The sequence below is a fragment of the Etheostoma cragini genome, chromosome 6, assembly GCF_013103735.1.
Source record: "Etheostoma cragini isolate CJK2018 chromosome 6, CSU_Ecrag_1.0, whole genome shotgun sequence".
NCBI classification, from domain to species: Eukaryota; Metazoa; Chordata; class Actinopteri; order Perciformes; family Percidae; genus Etheostoma; species Etheostoma cragini.
Window position 1 is genome coordinate 13,150,302 of NC_048412.1, and position 15,494 is coordinate 13,165,795.

At 38.4% G+C, this 15,494-nt stretch overlaps 1 protein-coding gene across 2 annotated transcripts in view; it reads right to left on the bottom strand.

Annotated features, from left to right (window-relative positions):
- The window catches only part of col14a1a (collagen, type XIV, alpha 1a), a 128,394-nt gene that overhangs the window by 25,289 nt on the left and 87,611 nt on the right, over positions 1-15,494 (bottom strand). For both annotated transcript variants that reach the window (XM_034873365.1, XM_034873366.1), the window contains exons 34-39: positions 14,642-14,800; positions 12,927-13,004; positions 11,829-11,915; positions 7,284-7,337; positions 5,051-5,146; positions 3,972-4,025 (exon numbers count right to left, since the gene is read on the bottom strand). In XM_034873365.1, coding sequence (XP_034729256.1) covers positions 3,972-4,025; positions 5,051-5,146; positions 7,284-7,337; positions 11,829-11,915; positions 12,927-13,004; positions 14,642-14,800 — 528 coding nt within the window. The remainder of the gene's footprint in view (positions 1-3,971; positions 4,026-5,050; positions 5,147-7,283; positions 7,338-11,828; positions 11,916-12,926; positions 13,005-14,641; positions 14,801-15,494) is intronic.

Here is a 15,494-nt window from a genome sequence, read left to right on the forward strand (position 1 = left end):
TGAGCCACACACACACACACACACACACACACACACACACACACACACACACACACACACACACCTATTCATATTCCTATCTCTGACAAAACACATTATTACTTGGTAACATAGTGCGGCACAGGGCCGCACTGCCAGCTTTTATTAATAGGACTATGCAGGCAGAGAGAGAGCTAGATAGTGCTGTATCAAGCAGTGTTGCAGCTCTCTGATAGCTGGTTCAGAGACTAGTGGTCTTCTCCTTATACAAAGGGTTATTGCTCATTCCTCGCTTAGAAAAACTGCAAAAATCGTACAGCTGTAGTAAAAATCAAAAAACACTACGAGTGCAACTTCCAATCAGCAACTTGATTCTGGTCTAATAAACTCATAAAACACACACACAAATATATCGAAGCCATTTCGTGAGCCAGACAACAGAACAATCAATACAAATGGATTGAAGTCCAGAGAGAAACTATCAAAAGGCACATCATTAACAGCATCAGCATAACCAGACGTTGTCTTTCCAGCTGGCTCTGCATCAGCACTAAAATAAACACCTGGACAACTTTGTTCAATGTAGTCTTACACTAATACCTTGTTGACACAAACTGTCTGAGTGATATAATCAAAGTATTACACAATCATCAAAACCTTAGACTAAAGGAACAAAACATTGGCCCAGATGTGCACCACTATAAGTACAATGTCAGCCTCACACTTTCGTTGCACACAGTGATTTGCAACACTTAACACACTTGTATACGTTAGACACAGAAGTACATGATGATGTCACTTCCTTGCAATTCCAAAGCACTGTGAAATTACCACACCTATGAGCCGTTCTGTGAAACACAGCCATAAGGTGCATAAATACATGATTGCTTAATTGTAGACACACCAGTCAGGTTTAAGCACTATAAAAAAGTTCAGTATTTTCTGTACAGTATATTCAGTTTCAGTCAGTTTCTTTTTTTTTTACTAATTGCGACCTGTACTGGATAGAGTATATTATGTGTGTCTGTTGTTTGCTGAGCTAACAGCACACTACTGTAGTAACATGACCACTGGGACATGTTTTATTGGTATTCTCCATGTTGACATGTTGACTGATTTGGGTGTATGGAGAGAAATAAATTATATTTTCCTCAGTCTGCAGCATTGGTCTTGTGTAGTGTTGGATGAACTTATTGTATATTTGTGCTCATTTCTGTGTACTTCATTTATAGTACTCTAATTACGAGAAGTATAATTGCTGAAGTAGAAGTGTTTTAGGTTAGCAACAGAAGTGTGAAACTGGTTCAAACTGAATTAAGTCATATGTAATGTGTGTGTTTCAAATAGTAACAAAATATTGTATATATCATTATTACATATAATTTGTATTTTATAAACTATTGTATAGTTTTTGCAGGTGTTTCATTTTGCAAAGGGTCTGAGGTGTTGTGCTAATTGGGTGTGTGGTTGTGCTAATAATGTGTAGTATTTTGAAAACCTGGTCCCTGTTTTCAAAATGGGGCTTACAATGTTGAAAAAAACTGTAATAAGGAGTACTACAAAGCCACTTCATTTACTCTTAAACATTAATAAAGATACCCTGCAGAGGGTGATCAACATCCTAAAGTACAGTACGGTTCAGTACATGAAAGTGGGGGGTTGTTAAAATAAACCCTGACAATGTGAACAAACTGATATCGAACTGCCTTTGAAGCACACTGTACTATGATGGGATGGTCTACATAGTAGAGTGTGCTCCAAAGGCAGTTGATGGGTCGGTCCATCATAGTGCAGTGTGCTCTAAAGGCAGTTCAATATCAGTTTGTGATCGGCAGATAGGAGCAGTGACTGTAACAAGCTGTGATTTGGTGTGGAAAAAAGATAGTACTCCTTTATGCTGTCTGCAAGAGCTGTCTCTCAAAATCAAAACATTTGCACTGTCAGCTCTACATGGAGAGCTTGACTGGAGATACATCTGGTTGTAATGAATTTAAAATGAGTTTATTCACCCATTCTCTGAAATGTATTTTCCCTTTACAGATCCTTAGTAGCTTATCCCAGGATGTAGTGTGTAGAAGGCAGAAAAAATCAGTTCAACACAGGGAATACAAAAACAGAAACAGGAAATAGATCTAACAATGGGTGCTATCCACTGACATGAATATAGTGGTAAAACCCTTATCATATTTTTTCTTTTCTAAAAATCTACATGGATGTTCAAAAATCTATTACAGGCAAACCTTGAGCCCTAAGTCAGACTGGTTAGCACCTCTACTCTGTGACATCCTTCAGTGATTCTAGGCTCAGAGCCACAATGGAATCCACCATCTTTTTTCATTTGTCCTGGACCTCAGACAAAACAGTAATGGTGTGTGTGTAAGCTGTGTGTGTAAAAGGGTTCCTGCTCACTTCTAACCACACTGACATTTTTCAAAGGGTAAAAAAAATCCATCTCAGCCTGCAGGACAATAAAGGTAGAATGTGTGCTATGTTTCCAGTTGATAGAATGTTGGCTCCCACATTCTCCACTTTTGAACAATTTTAAGAAAATAAGAAAAATGTCTTGAGACGTCTAGAAGAAATTTCAAAATAGTAGTCAGATTAGTGGAAACAGGATGGGCACACTATCTGTTTTATAGACTTGATTTAGGGCTCAAAAGGACATTTTAATGTTTTAATGGGGTGATAATGAGGTCATAAGCCAAGACAGTAAAATTGATAGAGAATAATTAGGAAAATGATCCGGAAGGAAGCAATCTGCAACATAAGTGGGCCAGGACTTAGTGCAGTTAAAAGTTAAGGACAGTATTATGACAAATATTGCCAACATACTGTATATCCCCTATCAGCCAATACTTTCATATATCACACATTAACAAAATTGTTGCCTGAGTAAGGCATTATACTATATTTTGCAGTGTGTTGTCTAGCTCCCTTCTTCACACCATTACATTTTATCACCTCAATGATCCCTTTGATATTTGACTTAACGGTGTTGCGGGAATAAAGTAACAAAGATGAACTCAGGATATACTAAAATGCTCTAAACTGTGAGATGCACAGTTCACTCTCACAGGCGTTTCCACTTAATTAGCCTGATTAAATTTATTTTCAGGACTAAAGTGATAGACTATAGCAGACCAAAGCTACTGTTTGTAACAGCACGCGTGTGTTTTGAAAGTGTTAAAATGTGTCAGAGAATGTTTTTAAAAAAAGACACATTACTGACAAAAAACTTCCTTTAAAAGTGAAAGATTATCCCGGTTTCACCTGTCTTTGCTGATGTCCAGTGCTCCCTGTAGAACTCCATTAATTTAATTGACTATTAGCTCTGATTGGTTCACTGCCCAATAACAGAGACGCTGGTAATAATTATTCACATCTCAATGATTCCATTAAAACACACGCACACACACACACACACACACAAACACACACACACACAAATGTGCTACTTGAACCTTTATCTCCATATCCCTATATTTCCATATAAAAAAGTATTAGACATATAATAATCACACTTGGAAACTTAAAAAGAGTTGACTAAGGTCTGTAAGTTAGGATGGTCTATTATAAGGCATTAGAGAAGAGTCAAATATAAAAATAATTGAAATGAAAAATAGTATTGTAATATGGATCAAATGTGCCTTAAAGGGGCAACAAGTTTCATGTCTGTGAACCTGCAAGGCCATGGCTCCTTAGTGACTCATTTTTTATTCTCCAAATATCCACAAAGAGGGGAACAATTTATAAACATAGTGTCTCACACACACACACACACACACACACACACACACACTCAGCTGGGTTTCTAATAACCCAACACTAGTGAAGACAAAAGCAGAGGGAGAAATTACTGCATGTCAGGTAGATTGGAAAATAGTTGCCCCTCTGGGTTTTACTTTGTGATGTTGGGAATCATACCAACATGAACCAATACACACTTCCCCTCTGTGTCTTACTATAATGTCATTTGGGAAATGTTGTCTTACCATTTGTCCGGCTGGACCGGTCTCTCCTCTATCTCCCTTCTCCCCAGCAGCACCCTGTAAAACAAACAAAGTCATTACATCTCAGCTGGACCAGTGGTCACACTCATAGCTACCAAAGGACCGAAAAAACAACAACATCAGTTATCTTAATGAGACGATGGGCCGTCGCAAGACCCAAGAACAACTTCAGCGTGCTTTGGATCCTTCAAGTGTCTGGAAGTCTATCTGAGGCATACATCAACATTTTGACAGCTCAATACGAAGTCTGTCTAACTACAGACAGTTCGTGATTTTACTGGAGACGGGGGAGTGGATTGGCAAACAGCACATTTTCTGTGACTGTTTCCATCATAATATGATGCAGCGGTGAGGCTTGGCAGTAACAGATAATGTCATTATTTTCCGTGTTTTATTTTTTACAACATTTCATTTTTCATATTATACTTTAACATATTCCATATATACATGAAAGCCACAGTCTAAGAGGGAGAAATAGCTAAAATATTCATTCAGTGTTTTAATGTTGAAATTATCAAATAACTGTGGAAATGGTGCTGGGCGATTCATGTTGTGAAAAAGGAAATACAAATATTGGATATAGTTTTATATGTTGTTTTTATTGCAATGTCAAAGAAAACAGTGGCAAACTGCATAACAGCAATATTTACTTCATTTTGACAAAGCTTCATGGTCTGATCCTTCTACATTATGTTTATTTTGCACTAAAGTTCTTAATAAAATGATATAACACTTATTACTTTCAAGTATTTAATTCACACAGGAGTATACAAAAATAGGCTTTACTAGGTGGTTATTTGATATAGTATAGACTATTTTTGCTAAAATAATTGACTAATTTATTGAGTTCCCAGAAAACATGCTATATCTAGATATATATCATAATAAAGACACAAAATGACCTATTATTGGGATAAATGAGTTTGGCCATACACAACATCGTCTAAGTGACCTATGCTCCCCAAAGAGCCCTTTGTTGAAATTACCAAGATGTGCCTTTGCGCGACTAAAAATATGACATTATACAGCATTACATTATACACACACAAGCAAAGTCTTACCGGGGGCCCCTGAATAGAGAGACCACTGGGTCCCTGAGGACCTGGTGGCCCGGGGGGTCCAGAAGGGCCGTTCTCTCCCACTGGACCATGAGGTCCCTGTAAAAAAACACAAAGAATTTAAATGTTCCAAAGTTCATTTTTTTTATAATACATGTTTAAACAACACAAGTTGCTCAGAAAAAATACAACATAAAAATGTTTTAATTCTTGAATCCCATGAGCAAACTCCCCTCTGAATGAAAAACAGGATGTGGAAAAACTCCTCAAAGCCTCATCAGCTCATTAATATCACATATTCATGAAATGCATTTTAACCAAATTTAGTACGAATTCTTCAGTAACAGCAATGTGGAACCAAAGTAGCACTTAAAAAGAAAGTTAAAAGTTTCTAGAAAGATACAAATATCAAATCTAATTATATATGATGTACATGACAATTCCAGGTCATAGCTGTACGGTTTACGGTTTTAGTTGTTATTATAACACTCTATCTAAATCTAAATCTATAATCAGGTTGTGCCGGTGTGGAGACTCATTTGATCCAAGCTACAGACAGGGATCCTGCACTGAGAGTCAGAAAAGAGGAATTTCAGTAAATGGCCAGTGATTCGCGGCTTTTGTAGCTTGTTAGCTCAGAAGCAGCTGTAGCCAAAGAAATCTTCACACTGGCTGTATTTATTGTTTCACTATTCAGCCATACAGTTACTGGCTTCATGTCTTTCTTATCCATGCAAACAATCAAAAGAAACGTTGGATCAGATATAAATGAATGGAGTGGAAAACAAACATAAACAGAGGACTGAAATGTGTTATGTCATGTTTAACTACATCATAAATTCCGTTTGAATGTGGCGCTGAACTACTTGAGGAGATGAATTGATTTACAGATAGCTGAAATGAAAGGTTTATTTTAAGAACTGCACCAGTTATTTCCCCATTCATCAGTGATTATCCTGTAACAAGCAATGAACCCAAATAGATAAGTGAGAATGAATAAGGATGGATTCATGGAGAAGCTGGTCTCATACAACAGAATAATCCAACCATTCAAATAAACTTGGCTCTAGCTGAGGAGGGACAAATGCTGCTGAGCTAAGACAAGTGTGATCTGGCAGGCATGCATAAATATATAAATGTGTGCTATGGAGTATGTGTGTGCCAGCAGGACAGAAATCCACATCTCTCTCCAAAACTAACACAATTACAAATATAACACATCAAGCCCGTATTGAAAAGGCCCTGAATGAGTTTGATCCTGTCTTTGTTTCAGTCTTGGGATGTGATATGTTTTAAGTTCTTGGTGGGCCACTTCTTGTAATGCACTCAATACACCGTCACCCTACTGAGTCAAAACAGGACACACTGTTGAGATAAACTAGCTTATTTTCTTGTTTGACAGACCTGCGTGTCTGAGCAATAATGTAAGGACCCCCGTTGTTTCTCCTGGAAAAAAGAAAGGCTAAAAAAATGTTTTCCGTAATTTTAGATTAAATCACAAACATGGGAACTGGTTATTGGTGTTGGCTGGATGGTTTGTAAGAGTTTGGAACATATTGCAATAGCAAAACTGTAGCAGATTCAACATAGATCATCTATTGTCCAAGACTGGATTGGCTGGAACTGTCCATTAAAAGAATAATTAAATAAAAGGATAGGAACAGTGTTGATAGGAGTCTCTCTCAAGTCTGAGGCCAAAAGGGAAATGAGGTAGCCTGGAAAACTAATATATTGTAGGCTTTCAAAAAATGACCACTTCCTCAGCCCAAGGGGCTTCACATCTAGTCTGCAGGATGGAGTGGGCCACTGTTGAAAAGGCTCTTTATTTGAGTCAGGGGCAGGACTTACTCAGCACTGACTTCTTTCCTTTCATTGTCTACACGGGATGGGGGTTGTTCTTTCCCTAGAGGTAGAGGTTTGGACATATAATGAGTAAAATGTAGAATAAACCAGACTGGCGGCTAGTCCCATGGGCTCTTCACAACAGGGCGAGGTGTGATCTCTTCCATTCGCAAACGCCTCTTTTACCTCACATAGAGACTGTGAACAGTGAAGTTATGAGGCTCTCCAATGCCCAGCCAGTTTGAGAAATCCAGTCTGACCAGGCTGTTAGGGGGCTTCTTCGTCCCCAGTTGGGAACATGTGACTCAAGATAGACACAATTTGATCCAAATTATGTGCTGAAAGAATATTCAAAAGAATAAATGGTCTCTGAAGTTAAGTGCATTTTACTAACCGCCACTCCTGGTTCTCCTCTGTCTCCTCTGGCTCCTCTTATGCCTGGACCGCCCTAAAACACAGGCCAAACACACACACACACACACACACACACACACACACACACACACACACACAAAAAAAAATCAGTGTTTGCAGTTTAAGGGCCTAGAAAGAGAGTGGTGACTAAGAAACATGTCTCTGCAAAGATATGTATTCTTCAGACTTACTTTTAAACATGGTAAATGTAATACATATTTTTAATCTAATAAAATTAGACCTGCACAGGTCTTTGATTTGAATGGATTATAAATTTGATGGAATTATGCCAACGCTGATCTGTGCTTTAAACTGCCCCTGTGAGCTCTGCACTTTACCACGCTACATATGTATGTAAGTCTGGAGCTGTAAACCTCAGGCTGACCCCTGTGGCCACAGGGCTTATACGGGACAAACCAAATACATCTGCTAATCATTGGCTCTTTTGGGATACGTTCTCTTCCTGTGTTTGCTTAAATAGGCCTCCCCTGGGAACGAGGGGGCGACAAGGTAGTTCCTACAGTATTTAGCCAGAGGGGACAGAAGGGGTGTTTCCAAGAAGGGCGAGGAACATGAGAGGAGACACACAGATGTGGTAAAAGCAACTATAAATGAAATATTAGCTTGTTTTTCCCAGTTTCAATACCCGATTATACATCATCTTATTAGACATGTCGTTTGATTTCTTTCTCAATTTATATCATTGAAAATTCAGAACCCACCAAACTGTTGACCCAAGTCTGAAGTGCAACGCTTTGCTTTACCATTCAGGAGTCATTAGATTATAACCTGTCAGCATCCATCAACGGTGGAGTGGTGCTGGGAAGAGGATTGCTTAAAGGCTAGTATGGAGAGGAGTAAGAACTACAGTAACCAATAAATTTATAATCTATCAAAGGCTAGCGGAGTTTAGCCAAAGAAGTGAGTGTCATGCTGCGATGACACTGAACTTTAAGATACAGATTGCGGTTTAGATTAAAACACTGCACAGAAACGAACAAGCATTTCTTGGTTGTATTTGGTTTTTGAAGCAAAGTAAACTCTGTTTTCAGCTTGAAAGCGCTGTGTTTTACGTTGACACCATGTTGAGCGATTTCATTTTGAGATTATTTTTTACTGGCTATCGAAGTACATAAATAAGGGTTTTGGCATGGCTGACCGAGGGGCTCTATCCATGGTATTGAAAGGGGGACTTCATTCTTGCATGTTTAGTATCTAATCTAATCTAAACTTATAAATTCAAATCGGGTTCTGTTCAAATTAAGCCCTGTACCGATGCAAAGGGTTAAAGATTGACATTTTAGCATTTGGGAAAGTGATGAGGTGGACAAGACTTTAGATATGATTATCTAACCTGCGACCCTTACTCTACCACGTAGTAAACCTATATGTTATGTAACCTAAACATATCCTAAATAAACTGTGTGGGATGAATTGAGGGACAGAGTGAGTGTTCATTGGGTATCACTCTCTTGTAAATTGATGCTGAAATTCTTTGATGTAATAAACCTTTATAATCAAAGACAGTGTCAAGCAGATTCCTTATCAACACATCATTCCAGCATTGCTGTTCCGACACCACACATGTTTCTTTAGTTGTGCATGATCAAAAAACATCCCGCCCTCTGCTTTTTTCACAAATCGCACCCTGGAACTAACAGAACTTTGAAATTTTAAATGCAACAATTGTAAGTTCATGTCAGTAAATGAATACACGTTATTCAAAATGATTGATTGTGTTAGTCAATTTAGCAATTTGTCTCTGCAAGATGTTTTTTAATGGATTTTTGCAAACAATGGGAGACCATGACTTGTTGGAGGTTGGGCAAACCCGCAGAAAAACTGAAATTAGCTTTCAACAGCAGCAATACAAATAATTGTGTTTGGTTTCTGATTTTTCATGGGCATTGTGATTTGAAAAAAGTACACCGCTATTATGCCAAAGGCAAATTTACATTTCGATGTCGATCAACGATCTTGAACATCATGCGCACAATTCAATCTTAACAAAAGGAGATGGCAGGCGGTGCAAGTCTTGTTTTCCTTAATATCAGATTGATTGCTGAGTGATGTTCGGTATTGAGCTGAGTCTGCGCCAAATCAGGCAACACAGATTGCAATTTAGCTGGGGCAATCAATATTTTTTCAAACATGACTCAAAGATTTTACAAAACTGAAGAGGCCTGCTGCTGTGTGAGACAGAAAGACGACATGCATCTGAAACAAACACAGAAAATTACTCTCTGGAAGGAAAAACTGTGTTTTGGACGGCGATACTAAGTGTAGAACAGATTTCAAAATACAGTCTGTAGATATACTATAGACAAGAGAGCATATTTTCTGTACCAAGACTTTCTGAACAAAACAGACACCTTTACCAGGACTGTTTGAGCTCCATTAATCTCTATGATCAGATGGCAACTGTAGGTTCTTAATCCTTTTTTAATAATTCTTTGCTCTCCAGTTCTTCCAGTTGTCTTTTGATTGCTGTATTCTGTGGATTTAAACACTGCATCAGGTATCCCCATATATTCAGGTTTATTTGGCTCTCTTTACACTTCATCTCAGTAGCACAACAAAACAGTTTACACTGAAAGTCTCAATCTGTTGCTTTTGAAAGTTTTGCTGTCTGAAAGAAACTTGTCTTCCACATGGAATACATTACAGCTATTGTATTAACAACCAATACTTCCTTTTCATCCTTCCTCAAAATCCCAATGACTACTGTGTATTATGCAGTTTGAGCACAAAAGTGGCTATGATTTCACCATTAAACCATTCATCTACGCAGATATGCTGCAGTTAAAATGTGATTTAGAAGCCTATTCAATGACAGCGAGAGAACAAGACAGGGAGACAGACACAGGTACAAAGAGAGAGGCATAGCGATAATAAAAAAAGAGAAAAGAGCCTCAGGCATGTGGATGAAGTGGAGGTAAGAGAGAAAACAGAGAAAAGAAGAAACAGAAAGACAATGAAGAGGTGAAAGCTTTACAGTACTGCTATTGATCTGGTTTGGAGAGAGAATGAGTGAGAGAAAGAGAAAAGACGTGACGGTGACAAAAGCAATGCATAGTATAGAGAGTAGAGAAATGTGACAAAAATCTGGTCTTTAATTTTGAGGTCTTAAATATGTTTTCTTCCTAACAAGTCAAAAGATAAGAGCACGAGATTAAATTTCATGACAATGTCTTCAAATTAAGCTCAACTACTGACAGTTTAAATGAAATTCTTGAACCAACTAGACACTTATCTTGCATTAGACATGACCCAAAAAGTTTTTGGTGCTACATTTTTCATTGCTTAGCTGACATTTGCATGTAGTGTTTCCGGTACACCGATGAAAAACATTAAAAGATTAACGAGGAACAGAGACATAAACAAAGAGACGTAGAAAACTCGAGGGGGAGGGCAGTGTCCTGTGGACATAACCCTACAGAAGAGTAAGTGGATCTGGCTCATCGGACAGGGATGAAAATTGGGGGGATTGTAATCGGCTGTGATAAATGGAATTTCTATATAATTACTTTCTCAAACTATACTGGTGTTGATCCAAATCCCTCTCATGCCCTCACTACCCAAGGGTAGAGACAGCGATAAAGAGAGAATTTCAAGAAGGGAGAGAAATCGAACAAGATATTATATACAATATGGGAAAAGACGAAAAAAAGGAATGGAAAATGCAGAGTAGCCGATAAAGAGAAAAAAAAGAAGAGAATACGGACAAAAGTCTCAAGCTGTAAATGAGGTCATTTACTTGCTCTGAGCCTCTATCAGGTTTTACCTGCTACTGCGTGAGAGGAATACAACTTCTCTCTCTAACATGCCGCCACCACAGTGAAAACACCCAAGGATTTGGAAGTCTACTTTTCACAGGTTTCATTAAAACATTAAAATGTCAGTGGCCAAGAGACTGTGAACGGATAATAAATAAATTGAGTATACACTAATACGTGCACTTGGAATTTTTTATATAATGTGTCAATAATGGTTGAAAGAACTGGAGAGCAAAGAATTATTAAAAAAGGATTAAGAACCTACAGTTGCCATCTGATCATAGAGATTAATGGAGCTCAAACAGTCCTAATAAAGGTGTCTGTTTTGTTCAGAGAGTGTGTGGTATTTTTTAGATTGCGTAAATAATTTATGTTTTTATGATTTCTGTGTTGTCTCATATTTGCAGATCACATTACCTCAAATTTCTCATTCCAGGAAGATGGACCAAGCTGGATTATATTGATTCTTTCTGTCACAGTCAATTGTAAATTCCACAACAGGAAATTCACTTTTTACTAAGCTGTCAGAGCGGCTGTTTGGTCTGTAATTCTGGAATAAATACAACCTTTTTACTGAGTCTAAATACTCAACGTGATTAACGGATGTATTCAATCTCCGGATGAGAATGTCTGTTAATGTATTGAGGTGATTTTTCCCATAAATACCTCAATACAGTACAGCTATAAAGAGCTCCACACAGGTCTGTGAAAGAATTAATGATGAAATTAACAAATGAGTGGGCTCTTACAGGGGGTCCGGAAGGTCCCGGAGGTCCTTTGCTATCCTGGGAGCAGGTACAGGCATGAGGCATGGAGGGGCACTGTTCCTCAACTCTCTGAAAAAACACAAACATTGAATGTACAGTGCACTTGGTCTGTATTCAGGCAAGATGTGAGCATCATCATTTGAAACTGAACCTATGTGCACCGCGGGCTTGCCAGCAAACACGATACTGATGGAAAAACATCGCTCATCGCTTGCCAGCTTGTCCCAGGTCTCTAGATCAGGTCTTTGACTTCCAACTGTCTGAGCTTGTTTTTGCAGTACGAAGCAAATCAATGTTTGCTTGGTTCCTACTGACTACTGATAAAATATTTGATCAAAATAAAACCTTTTAGACTTTTTAATTAGAATTAAAGTTTATAAGATTGTATCATACTGGGGGTGTTTATAATATGCTGTGGCCCTTCATGTATGTAGGGTGGACAAAAAACAATTGAAAGTCAGTAATGCAATCCAATACCACCACTAACTACAGCCAAACAGTTACCACTAAATTGAATCAAAACTTTTCTGGCCTTTCTGAATGGCAACAAAAGTGTTGCAAAATCGTTGCGTGAATAGATTCTATCAGATTGCAGAGGTGTACGCAATGAACTGGTAACTCACTGAGTTAAACTCAGTGTATCTGTTTGATGCGTGCGTATGTTTCATGCCAGGGGTGTTAATTAATAATTGGTGCCCTTATACGGGCACGCTCAGACTTGTATAAATGTGTTTATACAAGTCTGTATAAAGTAAATGTGTAAAAAAGACAAGATGGGTCATTAGGTGCCTTTCTATCACATAAAAACAATTACGCACCTGACCACAGGCACTATAAGCGGTAGCATTTCTTTTGCCAGTGCTAATAACATCCATTCATACAGATTCCAAGTTATTTGGCTTTAATTCTGGTTTCATCATAACTCAAAATGATTGTTACCGCACTCTAATTATCTAAGGCTGTATTAGAGAGAGCCCTAAACTACTGTACACTCAGAAAGAAGAGGCAGTAAAACGATGTGAAAAGTGTGTGAGCATGTGTGTGAGAGAGTACATGCAGTAGATGTGTTAAGTTTCTTACTAATGCTGGCAGTTCGCAACACTTATCTCTGCTGGCCCAGAATGTACTGCAGATGATGTCAAACATCTGGAGCTGAAACTGTAAACACACACACATACACACAGATGCATTAGTACAGTAACACACAAACAAACCAATGTGTTTTAATTGACACTAAAATTTGATCATGTTTCAAAATGCAAAAGTATAAAAGAGACAATGTTACAAATGGAATGTGAACAGTGGTATTTTTTTATTTATATGGTTTTGTGGTGTTTCTATGTCGATTAGAAACAAGAAGACAGAGACTGTTTGGCTGCTTACAAGCTCTAGTGAGCAGCTGAAAAGTGCTGATGGCCTTAGGTAAAAAAGGTGCAGAAGTCCCAAGGCTAAAAGCAGCCAGTGGACTCTGTCACGTCATCTCTGTCAAATGTCATATCTTAAAAATGTATGACAAACAAACAAAAATTTTAGTCATTTTGAGTCAAATGTTTTTAACTCATAAAGATTAAAGGCCTGCCCTGCAGCCCATGTCAAACAGTACTAGGCTGCATTCACACCAAATCAGGCAAAAACATCAGTCCTCCCATTCAGTTGATGGGAGGGAGTGGGTTTAGACTGAGGCGGTGGGGAAACGCAGTCCGACATCATACACAATGGAGACCCAAATGGGCCATTAATTGACACTCCCACAGTGCTGCACAACCCTGCGCAAAACGCCTGATTTGGTGTAAATGCAGCCATATCTCAGTAATTATAGTGGTTCCACTACAACACCACAGGGGGTCTTAGACTTTAAAGAAGTGGGCAGTATAAGTCAAATTGGAACTAAAGTTGAGACCTGAAAGATACGGACCTACTATTGATCAGTATGGGCTTTGACCCAGATTCATAGAATAGCTGTGCTGGCTAATTGAAATCTTGAGAAAAGTGTCACGGTTGTCATTATATGATTTTATTTATAAATGCTGATGTACTGTCACTCAGCTGTCACCATGAACGGACACACCATTAAGAGTCTCCAGATAACAAGAAATGTCCCTCCCTGTGGAGCCTAAAACAAAGTAAGTTTTTCAATTATAGACTTCCCTTCTGGAGTACACACAGTAAAATATAATAATCTGACGCCAAGTATGACCACCAGTTTGGTTTAATTTTAAAACATTACTTTCTGTAATGTCTTTCTTTCCAAACATGACAGACACAACATGTGTTTGAATCAATAACCATTACTGGCTAGTAAGGGACAATCAGGTGAAGAAAATGTAATACTTTCCTTCATTATAACAGCATTTTCCAGCTGATATTTTTTTGGGAGCAGCTTCGGAGTATGCATTTAAAAATAGCAGTGCTCAGAATTCCCAGAAGCCCAGGATAATATCTTACTTTCTCCCTTGCCTCAATGTGCCAACAAGTTTTTTTGTTTTGACTGTGTTATGGGTAGAGCACAGCTAAAGAAAGCATTTGCAATAAAACCATACATTCCACCATACAGATATGCTGTGGAAGAAATATTGAACACAAGCATTTTTTCAAGGAATATGTGAAAATCCATGTAGCTCTAACTTTGGCAAACCATCCAACATATTCTACTGCCCTGATAACATTTCTTTCTTCCTGTGTGGAGGACACCTATCAAATTTCCATGACCAGTGGGAACCCTAAACATAAAGGTACGCAATCCCCCTCTCTTCAGAGTGTCCTTAACAATGATGCAGATAATAATTTATACTGACTGGAGCAGAGTTGTCGCGTCTGCCTCTGGAATTCACCATCCTTCCGAGGATCTCCACTCCATCAGTGGTAATGTTGCCAGCAGCCCTGACGGATTTCTCCCCGACCACAGAACAATCTAACACCACCTTCACAGACGTCTTGCTGATGGTTACATGGAGCTGTATGGAAGAGAGAGAACACGGTGCATTAGATTGTTGTACTTCCTAAACTAAAGCTACGTCGAAAGACCCGTTGAGCAAATAAGATGTGAAAATGTCCTTACTTTCTTGTATTATTTTAGGGAGTATTTTGTCTCAACAGTGAATCCTTGTTTAGTCTGTATTACCCATGATTATCTTAAATGTCCTTGTTTAGTCTGCATTACCCATGATTATTGTCTTATCTATATAACCCGACATAAACACAAACAACTGAATAGATGTATTTAATAAAACTGACTTGTGACATAATTAAGTGCAGTATTTTCAAGGATCTTGTATCTGTGATCAGCCAAAATACAACCCCTTTTGTGTGTATGTGCACCAACAACAATAGACCACCTCTTTACTGATTAGTCACAGTGGCAATGGGTTCCTTTGCATGTGTGAGTGTGTTTTTATAAACAGAAGTTAAAAGCATTACGGCACACAAATTGGCCCTGTGAGCTCAAAATGCCTCCTTAGAGGAAGCCACTGCCAGTGCAGTGAACTGTGAAATTCAACCGGTCGCCTGGTTAATGAGCAAAGAGAGCTGCATCCTGCTGAAGGATAGTAATAAAATAGACTATTAGCACCCGCATGCTTCACCATAATGGGAGGTTTTCTATCACTCTTTCACAGCCTCAATACAAATATTCATGCAGTGTAAGTTATA